At 44.4% G+C, this 17140-nt stretch overlaps 1 protein-coding gene across 8 annotated transcripts in view; it reads left to right on the top strand.

Annotated features, from left to right (window-relative positions):
* pald1a (phosphatase domain containing paladin 1a) overlaps positions 1-17140 on the top strand; it is a 76827-nt gene that overhangs the window by 31487 nt on the left and 28200 nt on the right. For all 8 annotated transcript variants that reach the window (XM_046853104.1, XM_046853100.1, XM_046853097.1 and 5 more), the window contains 9 exons: positions 7731-7895; positions 8018-8178; positions 12399-12474; positions 12574-12734; positions 13131-13221; positions 14054-14158; positions 14681-14776; positions 15028-15162; positions 15277-15393. In XM_046853104.1, the coding sequence (XP_046709060.1) occupies positions 7731-7895; positions 8018-8178; positions 12399-12474; positions 12574-12734; positions 13131-13221; positions 14054-14158; positions 14681-14776; positions 15028-15162; positions 15277-15393 (1107 nt within the window). The remainder of the gene's footprint in view (positions 1-7730; positions 7896-8017; positions 8179-12398; positions 12475-12573; positions 12735-13130; positions 13222-14053; positions 14159-14680; positions 14777-15027; positions 15163-15276; positions 15394-17140) is intronic.

Below are 17140 nucleotides of genomic sequence, written 5' to 3'. Positions count from 1 at the left end.
GAACTGAAAGAACAGGGAGCGATTCGAAGTGGTAGCAGTGGTAGAGGAGTTGTGGTAGGTGAGTGAAGTGGAGCAGGAGCAGGATGGCGTCTTATCAACTTCTTGAATGAACAAAGCGGTGGTGGTGTTTGTAAAGGAGGAGCAGCAGGGGAATCTTCTGGTCGGTGAGGGGATTACGGTGAAAAGGTTACTGTCACTCCAAGTACCCGAGTTACTGTCTCTAAAGTACCGCCGTTCATTCATAATGATAAGACAGAGCGGGGGCTTCTGTGCTATGGCAAACTAGCCAGCGCAACTAAACCTGTTCCTCTAGGCTGCAAAAACAAGGAGCTAAAGCATTTCATGTCGACAAGTGTTTATGTTCCTTAATGAGAGAGTTTGATGTGTCTTTAAGAGTTTGGCATGATGGCAGGGTGTTCATGGTTTATGTCCACACAAGGCTCAGACCTCTGAGGAGGCACGTGAAGCAAACACTGAGCAGGAACCTGGACTAAGTACTGAGCAAGCAGTGCTGAGGAGGAGTCTAGACCCAGTACTGAGGGGGAGTCTAAACCCAGTGCTGAGGGGGAGTCTAGACCCAGTGCTGAGGGGGGAGTCTAGACCCAGTGCTGAGGGGGAGTCTAGACCCAGTGCTGAGGGGGAGTCTAGACCCAGACCCAGTGCTGAGGGGGAGTCTAGATCTAGACCCAGTGCTGAGGAGTAGTCTAGACCCAGACCCAGTGCTGAGGAGCAGTCTAGACCCAGTGCTGAGGAGGAGTCTAGACCCAGACCCAGTGCTGAGGAGGAGTCTAGACCCAGTGCTGAGGAGGAGTCTAGACCCAGACCCAGTGCTGAGGAGGAGTCTAGACCCAGTGCTGAGGAGGAGTCTAGACCCAGACCCAGTGCTGGGGGGAGTCTAGACCCAGTGCTGAGGAGGAGTCTAGACCAAGTGCTGAGAAGGAGTCTAGACCCAGTGCTAAGGAGGCAGATTTGACACGTTACTGGAGATGTTATAAAGCACAGTTTGGATGTGGATGCAGGTGAACAGGGTATTGAGGAGGAGGTTGTTAAAACTGTAGACACTGAGGAAGGAGAAAAAGAAACTCAGAGAGCTGGTTGAAGGAAACACAAACAATGCAGAAATGACATCAGCTTCAAATATTGGTCTGGATGAAGAGGTTGAGGACAGTGTAGGTGAGGTCAATAATATCGAGGAGATGGAATGCAAAGAAATGGTGGATGCAGAAATGAGGGATGAGGATACACATTCTCTTAGATTTCTGATGTTGGGTCACAGGTTACAGATGATATTTTCTCTCTCTGGAAGAAATCAACGAATTTCTCGATACAACCGTCGTTAAAATCATTTTCTTCTGGACGTGGACAAGTTTATATCATCTGCGCTAATGCTACAAAAGACAGTTAGTCATGAGGCACTGGATAAAAAGAGAAGTTCTGACTGTTATAAATGATAAAACTGAGGAAGAAAAAGACAAAAGTTTTAAAATAGTTGAAATAAACAGATCACACATGGTGTTTCACTCTTCTGTTTCTTTTCTTTCTCTTCTAAAGTATCTCATGGAGAAGTTCAGGATGGGCATATCAAACATTAACAGACGCAGAAACAGAAATAAAATGACAGCAATTTTTTTCAGAACTTTTAAGAATTAAGAAACTCAGTTACTTTCTTACAAGAAACACACACACACACACACACACACACACACAGACAATGAAGCGGAATGGGAAACGTGATTAACCATTTATGAGTCATGAGACAAGAAACAGTGCTGGAGTAGCCATTTTATTCTCACAAAGTACAGCATCAATCAGGTTTATTTTAGCACAAGTAGAACACAATGGGACAGTGTTTATATTCGTTAATGTATCTGCTCCTAGCAGTGGACCAGAGAGACGCACACTCCTTTCAGAAATAAAGAAAGTAATTGTAAAGTATGATGATGGCGTGTGCTGTGCACTCGGGCGGCTGGAACTGTACACTCATTTTATTTTTGACAGAAACGGAGAAGAACCTCACAGTCAGTCAAGTGTCTTATTAGGGAAAATGTAAAAGTAATCACAGATGATGGACATTAGGAGAGAAAGACATGAGGGAGTGCAGCAATACACATGGATAAAAATAAATCAGAACAGAGTCAGTGGAATGAGATTAGATTAGTGAAACGTCCACTAGAACAACAAGGTAATGAACACTTTTAATGCAAAAAAGAAAAGAAATTAGCTTTCTGCTGGAGGAACAAGCAAAAGAGCGCTGATAAGAGCGAGGTACTGTGCCATCAAAGACATGGATGCTCCCAGCAAAGTCTTCTAGGAAAAAGTGTCCAACAGAAGACAGTGTATCATCTCCATCCTCCTGATGGATCCCTAAAATCCGATCCTGGTGAAATGAGAAAGTGAGTGAGCGACTTCTATACAGTGAAAATTATAGACAACTATACAGTGCTGAGAGCTGCGATACTGAATCCATGGAAGATCTGCTCACTGAACTGCCAAAGCTCGAGAAGACACAAAAAGAGCACCTTTTAGGAACTCACAGAGGCAATGAGGCAGTTATCGACTAGACAATCTCTTGGAAAAAAGAGACTAACTGCAGAGATTAACCAACACTTCTGGGATCTGAGAGGAAAAGACCTATTTGATGTTTTAACAGAATATATAGAAAATAAAAGGCTTCCTGAAATCTGCAGGCGAGCCGTCGTGTTACTTCTCCCCAAAAAAAGGAGACCTGGGGCTTTTAAAGAACTGGAGACCTGTAGGAACTGGAGATGTGTATCTTTGCTGTGTGTGGATTATACCATCAGAGTTTGATAGTTTGCATGGTGTGTGTGTGTGTGTGTGTGTGTGTGTGTGTGTGTGTGTGTGTGTGTGTGTGTGTGTGTGTGTGTGTGTGGGCGAGTGTAGAGGTGTGTGTGTGTGTGGAGGAGTGTGAGTGTAGAGGTGTGTGTGTGTGCAGGGCGAGTGTAGAGTGTGTGTGTGTGTGTGTGTGTGTGTGTGTGGGCGAGTGTAGAGTGTGTGTGTGTGTGTGAGTGTAGAGGTGTGTGTGTGTGTGTGTGTGTGTGCAGGCGAGTGTAGAGGAGTGTGTGTGTGTGGGCGAGTGTAGAGGTGTGTGTGTGTGTGTGTGTGTGTGTGTGTGTGTGTGTGTGTGTGTGCGAGTGTAGAGGAGTGTGTGTGTGCAGGCGAGTGTAGAGGAGTGTGTGTGTGTGTGTGTAGGAGTGTGTCTGTGTGTGAGTGTAAAGGTGTGTGTGTGTGCGGGGTGAGTGTAGAGGTGTGTGTGTGTGTGTGTGTGTGTGTGTGTGTGTGTGTGTGTGTGTGTGTGTGTGTGTGTGTGAGTGTAGAGGTGTGTGTGTGTGTGTGTGTGTGTGAGTATAGAGGAGTGTGAGTGTAGAGAAGTGTGTGCAGGGTGAGTGTAGAGGAGTGTGTGTGTGTGCATGGGGTGAGTGTAGAGCAGTGTGTGTGTGTGTGTGTGTGTGTGTGTGTGTGTGTGTGTGTGTGTGTGGAGTGTGTGTGTGAGTGTGTGAGTGTAAAGTGTGTGTGTGTGTGTGTGTGTGTGTGTAAGTGTAGAGGAGTGTTTGTGTGTGTGTGTGAGTGTGAGGAGTGTGTGTGTGTAGAGGTGTGTGTGTGGGCGAATGTAGAGCAGTGTGTGTGTGTGTGTGTGTGTGTGTGTGTGTGTGTGTGTGTGTGTGTGTGTGTGGTGAGTGTAGAGGTGTGTGTGTGTGTGTGTGTGTGTGTGTGTGTGTGTGTGAGTGTGTGTGAGTGTAGGTGTGTGTGTGTGTGTGTGTGTGTGTGTGTGTGTGTGTGTGTGTGTGTGTGAGTGTAGAGGAGTGTAGAGTGTGTGTGTGTGTAGAGGAGTGTGTGAGGCGAGTGTGTGTGTGAGTGTAGAGTGTAGAGGTGTGTGTGTGTGAGTGTAGAGAAGTGTGTGTGTGTGTGTGTGTGTGTGTGTGTGTGTAGAGGTGTGTGTGAGTGTAGAGAGTGTGTGTGTGTGTGTGTGTGTGTGTGGAGGTGTGTGTGTGTGTGAGTGTGTGTGTGAGTGTAGAGGTGTGTGTGTGTGTGTGTGTGTGTGTGTGTGTGAGTGTAGAGGAGTGTGTGTGTGTGTGTGTGTGTGTGTGAGTGTAGAGGTGTGTGTGTGTGTGTGTGTGTGTAGAGGTGTGTGTGTGTGTGTGTGTGTGTGTGTGTGTGTGTGTGTGTGTGTGTGTGTGTGTGTAGGAGTGTGTGTGTGTGTGTGAGAGTGTAGAGGAGTGTGTGTGTGTGTGTGTGTGTGTGTGTGTGTGTGTGTGTGGAGTGTGTGTGTGTGTGTGTGAGAGAGTGTAGAGGAGTGTGTGTGTGTGTGTGTGTGAGTGTAGATGAGTGTGTGTGGGCGAGTGTAGAGTGTGTGTGTGTGTAGAGGAGCGAGTGTAGAGGTGTGTGTGTGTGTGAGTGTAGAGAAGTGTGTGTGTGTGTGTGTGTGTGTGTGTGTGTGTGTGTGTGTGTGTGTGTAGAGGTGTGTGTGAGTGTAAAGGAGTGTGTGTGTGTGTGAGTGTAGAGGAGTGTGTGTGTGTGTGTGTGTGTGTGTGTGTGTGTGTAGAGTGTGTGAGTGTAGAAGTGTGTGTGTGTGTGTGTGTGTGTGTGTGTGTGTGTGTGAGTGTAGAGGAGTGTGTGTGTGTGTGTAGAGGTGTGTGTGTGTGTGTGTGTGTGTGTGTGTGTGTGAGTGTAGAGGAGTGTTTGTGTGTGTGTGTGTGTGTGTGTGTGTGTGTGTGTGTGTGTGTGAGTGTAGAGGAGTGTGTGTGTGTGTGTGTGTGTGAGTGTAGACAAGTGTGTGTGTGTGTGTGTGTGTGTGTGTGAGTGTAGACAAGTGTGTGTGTGTGTGTGTGTGTGTGTGAGTGTAGAGGAGTGTGTGTGTGCAGGCGAGTGTAGAGGAGTGTGTGTGTGTGTGTGTGTGTGTGTAGGAGTGTGTCTGTGTGTGAGTGTAGAGGAGTGTGTGTGTGTGTGAGTGTAGAGAGTGTGTGTGTGTGTGTGTGTGAGAGTGTAGAGTGTGAGTGTAGAGTGTGTGTGTGAGTGTGAGTGTGTGTGAGTGTGTGTGTGAGTGAGTGTAGAGGAGGTGTGTGTGTGTGTGTGTGTTTGTGTGAGTGTAGAGGAGTGTGTGTGTGTGTGTGTGTGAGAGAGTGTAGAGGTGTGTGTGTGTGTGTGAGTGTAGATGAGTGTGTGTGGGCGAGTGTAGAGGAGTGTGTGTGTGTGTGAGGCGAGTGTAGAGGTGTGTTTGTGTGTGTGTGTGAGTGTAGAAGTGTGTGTGTGTGTAGAGGAGTGTGTGTGTGTGTGTGTGTGTAGGAGTGTGTGTGCGGGCGAGTGTAAAGGAGTGTGTGTGTGTGTGTGTGAGAGTGTAGAGGAGTGTGTGTGTGTGTGTGTGTGTGTGTGTGTGTGCATGGGGTGAGTGTAAAGAAGTGTGTGTGTGTGAGTGAGTGTAGAGTGTGTGTGTGTGTGTGTGTGCGGGCGAGTGTAGAGGAGTGTTTGTGTGTGTGTGTGTGAGTGTAGAGGAGTGTGTGTGTGGGCGAGTGTAGAGTGTGTGTGTGTGTGTGTGTGAGTGTAGTGTGTGTGTGTGCATGGGGTGAGTGTAGAGGAGTGTGTGTGTGAGGCGAGTGTAGAGGAGTGTGTGTGTGTGCGGGCGAGTGTAGAGGAGTGTGTGTGTGCGGGGCAAGTGTAGAGGTGTGTGTGAGTGTAGAGAGTGTGTGTGTGAGTGTAGAGGAGTGTGTGTGTGTGTGTGTGAGTGTAGAGGAGTGAGTGTGTGTGTGTGAGTGTAGAGGAGTGTGTGTGTGTGTGTGTGTGGGTGTGGGTGAGTGTAGAGGAGTGTGTGTGTGAGTGTAGAGTGTGTGTGTGAGTGTAGAGGAGTGTGTGTGTGTGTGTGTGTGTGTGTGTGTGTGTGAGTGTAGAGGTGTGTGTGTGTGTGAGTGTAGAGGTGTGTGTGTGAGTGTAGAGGTGTGTGTGTGTGTGTGTGTGAGTGTAGAGTGTGTGTGTGTGTGTGTGTGTGTGTGTGTGTGTGTGTGTGTGTGTGTGTGTGTGTGTGTGTGTGTGTGTGTGAGTGTAGAGTGTGTGTGTGTGTGTGTGAGTGTAGAGGAGTGTGTGTGTGTGTGTGTGTGTGTGAGGAGTGTGTGTGTGTGTGTGTGTGTGTGTGTGAGTGTAGAGGAGTGTGTGTGTGTGTGTGTGTGTGTGTGAGTGTAGAGGAGTGTGTGTGTGTGTGTGTGTGTGTGTGAGTGTAGAGGAGTGTGTGTGTGTGTGTGTGTGTGTGTGTGAGTGTAGAGGTGTGTGTGTGTGTGTGTGTGTGTGTGTGTGTGTGTGGTGTGTGTGTGTGTGTGTGAGTGTAGAGAGTGTGTGTGTGTGTGTGTGTGTGTGTGTGTGTGTGTGTGTGTGTGTGTGTGTGTGAGTGTAGAGGAGTGTGTGTGTGTGAGTGTAGAGGTGTGTGTGTGTGTGTGTGTGTGTGTGAGTGTGTGTGTGTGTGTGTGTGTGTGTAGTGTAGAGGAGTGTGTGTTAGAGGTTGGAAATGTGGTGGGACATGAGAACATTGTCTCTGCCTCCCACATGAACCGTGCAATTGTGGTTTTCTTAAATAATCTGGACACAGTGACTAAACTGATTCAAAAAGGAATTGTTGTTAATAATGAGTGTGTACTGGTTTCTCCACTCAGTTCTCCTGCTAAAAAGGTCATGCTGTCCAATGTCAATCCCTTTATTAGTGATGAATTCTTAAAGAGCAGTCTCGGTACGGGCGACCCGTCTCCCCCATGAAGAAAAGCCCCATCGGCTGTAAGTCCCCACTGATTAAGCACTTGGTGTATTGGAGCGTATGCCCCAAGCTCAGACTGTAGACCAGAGGTCCACTAACGACATGACATAACCACAGAGAAGCCCTGCTCGGCCAAACTGGACCGGGAGAACCCCTGCTCGGCAGAATTGGACCAGGAGAAGCCCTGCTTGGCTAAACCAGGCCAGGAGAGGCCTTGCGAAACTGAAAAAGTCACAGTGGACTCTGGAGCAGTTCTGGAGCTGCCTGCGCTGGCAGAGGCAGGCACGGGGGTGCAGAGCTGCCGCCAGGACACCAGTCACTACACCAGTGCGAGTGGACGGGGGAGACGTGGAGATGGAAGACGAGCCCAAGTTTAAGGTGCCGACTAAAAGGAAGAAGCGAGTTAGGGGGACAGGGAAAGAAGCAGGCGAAGAAAGATGTGAAGGTGCAGAAACCTGAATCAGACAGTAAAGACACAATGTCTGATTCAGTTTTTAATCCAGACTCTCAGGAAGAACCGGTAAACGTGTTTTTTAGTGCTGAGGACATAAAACTGCTTTTAAGAACCACCAAGTGACAAAGAACGTATTAGTCGAAGAATTTTTCTCCAGCCAAACTGCAGCCATTCGCCTCCAGTTCATTCAGAGACTCCTAACCGGACCAAGGAACCCTGTATGGAGGACAGCAGCCGGTGAAATTTTGCACATGGTGGGAAGACTGAGACTGGACAGAACTTTGTTTTTATTGGACACACAGAATTGTACTTTGCATCAAAACTCGGCTAAATAATCACACCAACACCAACCAGACTGTCTTTGTCTGATTTTATTGATGTTTATTTAATGTTATTTATTTATTTAGCTATTATCTATTTATTTTACTCATTAAATCAATATAAGACTTATGTCAAATAAAGTATTATAAAAGTCAAAAAACTCTCTCTCTCTCATTGTAACCGCCCCTCCCCCTCTCTTCGTAGGAGGTGATAGTGTTCTGTGTGAGGGAGGAGCCAGTGGTGTTCCTGCGTGTGGGTGATGATTTTATTCCATACACACCACGAAAGAAGGAGAACCTGCATGAGAACCTACAGGGCTTGAGTAAGAACATTCATGTTGAGAAACTCGAACTCAACATCAGGAAAGAGGTAACCATACACACACACTAACACACACACAAACACACACACAAACACACAAAAACACACTGTAACAGTCCTACTATAGACTCACACTGTTACACATTAACACACTGTGTGCGGTTGTGCAGCTGCATGACTTCGCCCGGCTGAGTGAGAACACCTTCTACATCTACAACGACATCGAACATTTTAAAGATCAACCTCAGAAGATCATCATCACCTGTGAGGAGGACATTCACATCACTGAGGAGGTTTACAGGAGGCCTGTTTTCACAATGCCATCATACAGGTCATCACCTTACACACTGTAAAGCAGTGGTCCCCAACCCCTGGGACACGGACCGGCACCGGCCTGTGGGTCAGTTGGTACCGGGGGGCCGCACAGAAAGAAGACATAACTTACATTATTTCTGTTTTATTTATGATCTGATTCTGAACGATGTTTTATTGTGGAAAATTCCCAGATTTTTCCCTCAACATCTGTCTATGACTCACTCTTGATGCAGGTCACATGACTTACCTCCATCCACTACCTTCTTAAAGGAGCTCCGGTCACATGACTTACCTCCATCCACTACCTTCTTAAAGGAGCTCCGGTCACATGACTTACCTCCATCCACTACCTTCTTAAAGGAGCTCGGTCACATGACTTACCTCCATCCACTACCTTCTTAAAGGAGCTCCGGTCACATGACTTACCTCCATCCACTACCTTCTTAAAGGAGCTCCGGTCACATGTCTTACCTCCATCCACTACCTTCTTAAAGGAGCTCCGGTCACACGACTTACCTCCATCCACTACCTTCTTAAAGGAGCTCCGGTCACATGACTTACCTCCATCCACTACCTTCTTAAAGGAGCTCCAGTCACATGACTTACCTCCATCCACTACCTTCTTAAAGGAGCTCGGTCACATGACTTACCTCCATCCACTACCTTCTTAAAGGAGCTCGGTCACATGACTTACCTCCATCCACTACCTTCTTAAAGGAGCTCCGGTCACTAACACATAATACATTACTGTTAAATTCAAACCCCCAAGAGAGCAAAATGAACAAAAATCAACACAGTGATTCACGTTTATTATTAGATTTATAAAACACCAGTTTTTATGCTCGTATTATTTTATTTTGTTGTATTTATCCTCCACACATTAAATAAAGACCGGTCCGTGAAAATACTGTCCCACATTAATCCGGTCCGTGGCACAAAAAAGGTTGGGGACCGCTGCTGTAACACACACACACACTCCCATATACACACTGTACCACACACACACACACACACATATATCGATATACACACATCCATATACACACTATTACACACCGTAATACATACACACTACTAGACAATGTAGCACGCACACACTTTACTATACACACTATTTTACACACACACACAAATCGATATACAAACATCTATATACACACTATTACACACCGTAATAGATACACACTACTAGACAATGTAGCACACACACGCACCACTATACACACACACATACATACATACATACATACACACTGTTACGCACTGTAATAAATACAGACTCACATATACACACTACTACACAATGTAACACACACACGCACACACATATACTGTGTGTATAGGCTGCTGCATTCTGAACTAACTGAAGCTTGTTTATTAATGACGCAGGACATCCACCTAGTAACGCATTACAGTAGTCTATTCTGGAGGTCATGAACGCATGGACGAGCTTCTCTGCATCAGATATAGACAACATGTTTCTTAGCTTAGAAATATTTCTAAGGTGAAAGAAGGCTGTTTTTGTAACTTGGTTGATGTGATTATTAAAAGATAAGTTGCTCTAAAATAACTCCCAGGTCTTTTACTGATGAACTAGTGGTTACAGAACATCCGTCTAAATGCAGGTTGAGATGCTGGAGCTTCTGTGTACTAGTTTTTGGGCCGATGAGCAAAATCTCCATCTTATCAGAATTTAATAGTAGAAAGTTATGAGTCGTCCAGTCTTTTAATTCTTTAACACACTCAGTTATCCGAGCTAATAGAGCGTATCGCCTGGTTTAGATGAGATATATAGCTGGGTATCATCAGCATAACAGTGGAAGCTCATTCCATGCCTTCTAATGATATTTCCTAAGGGAAGCATGTATATTGTGAAGCAATAGCAGGGGTCCTAGAACTGAGCCTTGTGACACCCCAATAAACACTATTATACACCGTAACACACACACATACACAGAGACACTAGCACACTTACCCACTATTACACACTGTAATACACACTGTAATATACACTAACACACATCATCTTCTTTCGGGTGCTCCCATTAGGGGACACCACAGCTGATCATCTGTCTCCATACCCCCATGTCCTCTACACCTGCCTCTTTCAAACCAAGTAACTGCATGTCTTCCCTCACCACTCCATTTCTCAGGCATCTTCTCACCTTCCAAAATCCTGTTAAACAATCTAGTTAAAAACTCCACTGCATCTCTCCTAAACATCTCTACGCTTCTACCGGTATGTCATCTGGTCCAACCGACTTTCCACTCTTCATCCTCTTAATCGCTGCTCTCACTTCCTCCTTACTAATCCTATCCACTTCCTGCTTCACATCGATCCCAATTCTGTTCTTCAACCTCTTTCTCCTTCTGCTCTCCTGCACTTCCTCATTCCACCACGTCTCTTTGTCTTCCTTTCTATTTCCAGATGTTACACCAAGAACCTTTCTAACTGTCTCCCTCATCACTTCTGCAGTAGTTCCACAATCATCCAGCACTTCTTCACCACCACCGAGCTCCTGTCTGACCTCTTCCCTGAACCTCACACTACAGTCTTCCTCCTTCAGTTTCCACCATCTTATTCTTCTTTCAGTCTTCACTCTCCTCCTCTTCTTCTTCACCTCCAAAACCATCCTACAGACCACCATCTGATGCTGTCTAGCTACACTGTCCCCCACCAACACCTTACAGTCTCCAATCTCCTTCAGGTTGCATCTCCTACATAGAACATAGTCCACCTGTGTGCACCTTCCTCCACTCTTATACGCCACCCTGTGATCTCCTTCTACTTAAAACGAACCTCCACTTCTCCTTTCCCTGCTGTCTCTCTGTAGACGTCTTCCTCCTCTTGGGTCTCGACTGATCCACTATGAAATTCTGATTCCTGATCTGCATATTAGATGTGGCACATGTTTTACACTGGATGTCCTTCATAACACAAACCTCCACATTTATCTGGGCTCGAGACCCACACTGACCTGTGTAACATTAATGACTGGGTTTTACACTAACACACTTACATACCCACTATTACACACTGTAACACAAACGTACACATGTACAAAAACACACATATACCCTATTACACACTGTAACACACACACACACACACACATACCCGCTATGACACACTCTAATACACACATACATAAATACACTACATACATACTGCAACACACACACACACACATATATATACATTAATACACACTGTAATACACATACAGTTGCACACTGTAATACACACAGACACACACACACACACACACACACAGTTACACACTGTAAAACACACACACACCCCGCTATGACACACTCTAACACACATACACTAATACACTACATACACACTGCAACACACACATACACATATACACTAACACACACTGTAATACACACACACACACAAACATACACTATAACAAACATACTATTACACACTGTAATACACACACACACACACACACAAACATACACACTATTACAAACATACTATTACACACTGTAATACACACACACACATTCACATACACACTATCACGCACTGTAATACACACACATACATACGCACACTATTACACACTGTAATGCACACATACACATTCACATACACATAATTAAACACTAACTATTACACACTGTAGTACACACACATACACACAAACACAATATTTCACACTGTAATACACACACATATATATACACACATATATCATACAGAGTATTACACACTGTAATACACAGACACTGACACACATACACACACACTCACCCACACACACTGTAATACACTCACATATCACCTTGTGTGTTGGTTTATTATTAGAACACAATCCAGCACAATAACAATAAGATCATTAATAAACATACTTCTTTGAGCAGCGATTGCTGGGGTCCAGGCACTAAAGTGTAAATGCAACACTACTTCATATTATTCTTTATATTTTTTGTCAGAGTTTTTGTCACATTCTCTACATGTCTTTTGTATAAATTTGTTCTTTTTAGTTAAGGGTAGGACATGACAAAGAAACCGTCAGAGAAAGAGAGAGCACCCTCTACTGGTGTGACTGTACAATCCACACAAACATCACACACTGCAATTAAAAATAATAAAGCTACATGGGCAAACTGCACACATCTGTGTATTTTGGGTAGTCATTATTTTAATCTTCTTTCTAAACTGTACAAATGAAATGTTTGTTATTTGTTGATTGTGATGGTGTGGTTGTCCTGCAGGTATCACCGTCTGCCTCTGCCAGTAGAGGGCGCTCCATTGGAGGAGCACTTTGATGCCTTTGTAAACATCTTAAGGGTTAGTTCTGTACACTCGTTTCATTGGTCTAAGCACTCAATACTCCATCACCAGGACAGGAGTGTTTTTACCATTCCAGTTCCCTGTATGTGTCTGTAGGAGACCCCATCTCTGCGTGTAAGAGGGGGCGGGGCCAGTGCTCCGCCCACTCTGCTGTTCAGCTGTCAGGTCGGTGTGGGTCGTACCAACATGGCCATGATCCTAGGGGCCCTGGTGATGGAGAGAGTGATGGGGAATACACAAACTTCACCGTCGATACCGTAAGACTCTTCATATTATTATAACAGTAGCACTGTAGATTATAAACTCTGCAGTATTTATATAATAATAAAACATAACACTTTTATCTTAGTCATGTGACCAGGAAAATATATTGTAAAAAAAAAGTAATTATAAATGTTTATTTTAATAAATAAAATAAATGTATTCATTTCTTAATTAATTTATACATTTTTATTTTAATTTATAGCATTTTTATTATTAATACATTTAATTTTTTGTTTATTGTTAATAAACCAGTTTAATTATGTTGTCAGTAAAAATAAACTTGTTTCATACCTGTGAATATTCAGTGTTTCTGAATGTAATATTATTATCAACAACTAATAATAATAAAAATAATAATTATAATAATGCTTCCATGTTTTCTGGTACAGTGATGAAGAAGAATCAACCCCTGAAGTTCATTTCCGGGTTATCGAGACACTTATCAGTAAACTGCCTGAAGGTCAACAAGTTGTAGACGAGGTCAAAATTCATCTTTTATTATTGTGTGCACAGTGTTACACTGTAACAGTGTAGGATTTAAAACACTGGAGTGTTACACTGTAACAGTGTAGGATTTAAAACACTGGAGTGTTACACTGTAACAGTGTAGGATTTAAAACACTGGAGTGTTACACTGTAACAGTGTAGGATTTAAAACACTGGAGTGTTACACTGTAACAGTGTAGGATTTAAAACACTGGAGTGTTACACTGTAACAGTGTAGGATTTAAAACACTGGAGTGTTACACTGTGACAGTGTAGGATTTAAAACACTGGAGTGTTACACTGTAACAGTGTAGGATTTAAAACACTGGAGTGTTACACTGTAACAGTGTAGGATTTAAAACACTGGAGTGTTACACTGTAACAGTGTAGGATTTAAAACACTGAAGTGTTACACTGTAACAGTGTAGGATTTAAAACACTGAAATGTTACACTGTAACAGTGTAGGATTTAAAACACTGAAATGTTACACTGTAACAGTGTAGGATTTAAAATACTGAAATGTTACACTGTAACAGTGTAGGATTTAAAACACTGAAATGTTACACTGTAACAGTGTAGGATTTAAAACACTGAAATGTTACACTGTAACAGTGTAGGATGAAGAATGCTGTATTGTTACACTAACTGTAGGGTGTTGTTGTGTTACACTAGATTATTGTAGGATGTAGAATGCTGTAGGGTTAGACTTTAACAATGTACAATGTAGAATGCTGTAGTGCACATACACATGTGTGCGTTTATGTTGAACACTCAAAAGAAAACACTATAATAAGTGATTATATAATGATGTTGTTGTATGTTCAGGTGGATCGAATTGTTGCTCTTTGTTCTGAAATGCACAACGTTAAAGACGCAATTTACGAGAACAAGAAGAAGCTGGATGCCATTGCAGAGGATTACCAGACCCAGGTCAGATAACCTTTAACCCCTTTACCATAATCCATAACCCCAACAAACTGTAACCACTACTGTCAACCCCCAAACCATAACCCCTACCCCCAACCCCTAAATTATAACCACTACCCCAACCCACAAACCATAACCACTACCCCTAACCCCAAACCATAACCACTAACCCCTAAGCTATTACCACTACCCCTTACCCCCAAACCATAACCTCTACCCTAACCCCAAACCTTAACCACTACCCTCTAATCCCCAAACCATAACCACTAACCCCCAAACCATAACCACTACCCCTAACCCCAAACCATAATCACTACACCCTATCCCTAAACCATAACCACTACCCCTAACCCCAAACCATAACCATAACCCCTTACCCCTAAACCATAACCACTACCCCCTTACCCCTAAACTATAACCACTACCCCTAAACAATAATCTCTACTTCCTAACCCCCAAATCATAACCACTGTGTGTGTGTGTGTGTGTGTGTGTGTGTGTGTGTGTGTGTGTGTGTGTTTGTAGGGAAACAGTACTAAGCTGTATTTCCTGCAGCGGTTGATTCAGAGTTTGGAACTTTACGTCTACCTGATCCTCTTCAACGCCTACCTTCATGAACAGGTATACACACACAAATACACAAACACACGAACATTAATATATACAAACACATACACAAACATACACACACACACACACACACACACACACACACACACACACACACACACACACACACACACAGCTTTCCTTCATTTGTCTTTGTTATTTTCTCTTGGTCTCTGTCATTTCCTGCTCATTACTGTCACTCGCGTCCCTCCAGTAGCAGCTCTCTTTGTTTGTCTCTGTATATTTCCATGGCAACGCAACAGCATTCACTTGCTTTCTCTCGGAGCTTCAGCCAGTGGATGTGTGCTAATGCCTGGGTGTACCGCCTTCTGTCCCACCTCGACCAATCAGAGCTCAGAGCACCTGCTGACCTCATCACAAGAGGAGCCAGAGTTCTGGTAAGAGCTCTCACACACACACACTCACACTCACACACACACACACACACACACACACACACACACACACTCACACACTCACACACTACATGCTAATCTGGAGGCTCTACGCAGGTAGCTGATGAGTTCTTGGCTCCAGATGTTCTTCTCACCTTGAAGGAAATGAAGGTGGCAAATTTCAGAAGAGTTTCCAAGATGCCCATATATGGAATGGCCCAACCTACAGCAGAGGTACTTCTTGTAACCCTTTGGGGTGGAGCCTAACCACAGTCTCAGGAAGTTTATATTCAGAAGTAATATTCTGACAGGAAGTGTGAATGAATCACAGAGATGGACCTGGTTTCACCATGTATACCCACACACACACACACACACACACACACACACACACAAACTTTGTGCTAATTTGTGCTAGCATTTAGCAGAATCTTATCAGGATTCTTCTTCTTCTTCTTCTTTAGGCGTCTCCCATTAGGGGGCGCCACACAGTGGATCATCCATCTCCATTCCCCCCTGTCCTCTACATCTGCCTCTTTCAAACCAACTACCTGCATGTTTTCCCTCACCACATCCATAAACCTCCTCCTTGGTCTTCCTTTTTTCTCCTACCTGGTGTCTCCATCCTCAGCATTCTCCTACTGATATACCCCATGTCCCTCCTCTGCACATCTCCAAACCATCTCAATCTCACCTCCCTCACCTTGTCTCCAAAACGTCCTACATGCGCTGTCCCTCTAATAAACTCATTTCTAATCCTGTCCATCGTCGTCACTCCCAACGAACATCTCAACATCTTCAGCTCTGCTACCTCCAGCTCCACCTCCTGTCTTTTACTAAATGCCACTGTCTCTAATCCATACAACATCTCAGGTCTCACCACAGTCCTATAAACCTTCCCTTTCACTCTCACAGATACTCTTCTATCACAAATCACTCCTGCTATCACTCTTCTCCACCCACTCCACTCCGCCTGCACTCTTTTCTTCACTTCTCTAACACATTCTCCATTACTTTGCACTGTTGACCCCAGGTACCTGAACTCCTCCACCTTCTCCACCTCTTCTCCCTGCAACCGCACCCCTCCACTGCCCTCCCTCTCATTCACACACATGTACTCTGTCTTACTCCTACTGACTTTAATTCCTCTTCTCTCCAGCGTGTACCTCCACCTCTCCAGGATCTTCTCAACCTGCTCACTACTCTCACCACAAATCACAATATCATCCGCAAATATCATAGTCCACAGAGACTTCTGTCTGACCTTCAACCTGTCCATCACCACTGCAAACAGTAAAGGGCTCAAAGCCGATCCTTGATGCAGTCCAACCTCCACCTTAAACCAGTCTGTCGTTCCTACTGCACACTTCACCGCTGTCACACTGTCCTCATACATGTCCTGCACCACCCTCACATACTTCTCTGACACACCAGACTTCCTCATACAATACCACAACTCCTCTCTCCACCCTGTCGTACGCTTTCTCTAAATCCACAAACACACAATGCAGCTCCTTCTGTCCTTCTCTGTACTTCTCCATTAACTTTCTCAAAGCAAATACTGCATCTGTGGTGCAAGAAACCATACTGTTGCTCACAGATGGTCACCTCTTCTCTCAGCCTGGCTTCCACTACTCTTTCCCATAACTTCATGGTGTGACTGATCAACTTAATTCCCCTGTAGTTACTGCAGGTCTGCACGTCTCCCTTATTCTTAAAGATCAGTACCAGCACAATCCTTCTCCATTCCTCAGGTATCTTCTCGCCGTCCACAACCTGGTTAAAAACTCCACTCCATCTCTCCTAAACATCTCCATGCTTCTACCGGTATGTCATCTGGTCCAACCAATTTAATCGCTGCTCTCACTTCCTCCTTACTAATCCTATCCACTTCCTGCTTCACCATCTCCACACCATCCAACCTTCTCTCTCTCTAATTTTCCTCATTCATCAGCTGCTCAAAATCCTCCCTCCATCTTCT

This window comes from Silurus meridionalis, chromosome 7 (genome assembly GCF_014805685.1).
Source record: "Silurus meridionalis isolate SWU-2019-XX chromosome 7, ASM1480568v1, whole genome shotgun sequence".
NCBI lineage: Eukaryota > Metazoa > Chordata > Actinopteri > Siluriformes > Siluridae > Silurus > Silurus meridionalis.
Note: the sequence above shows the minus strand (reverse complement) of the source record. Positions and strands in the feature narration are given on the sequence as shown.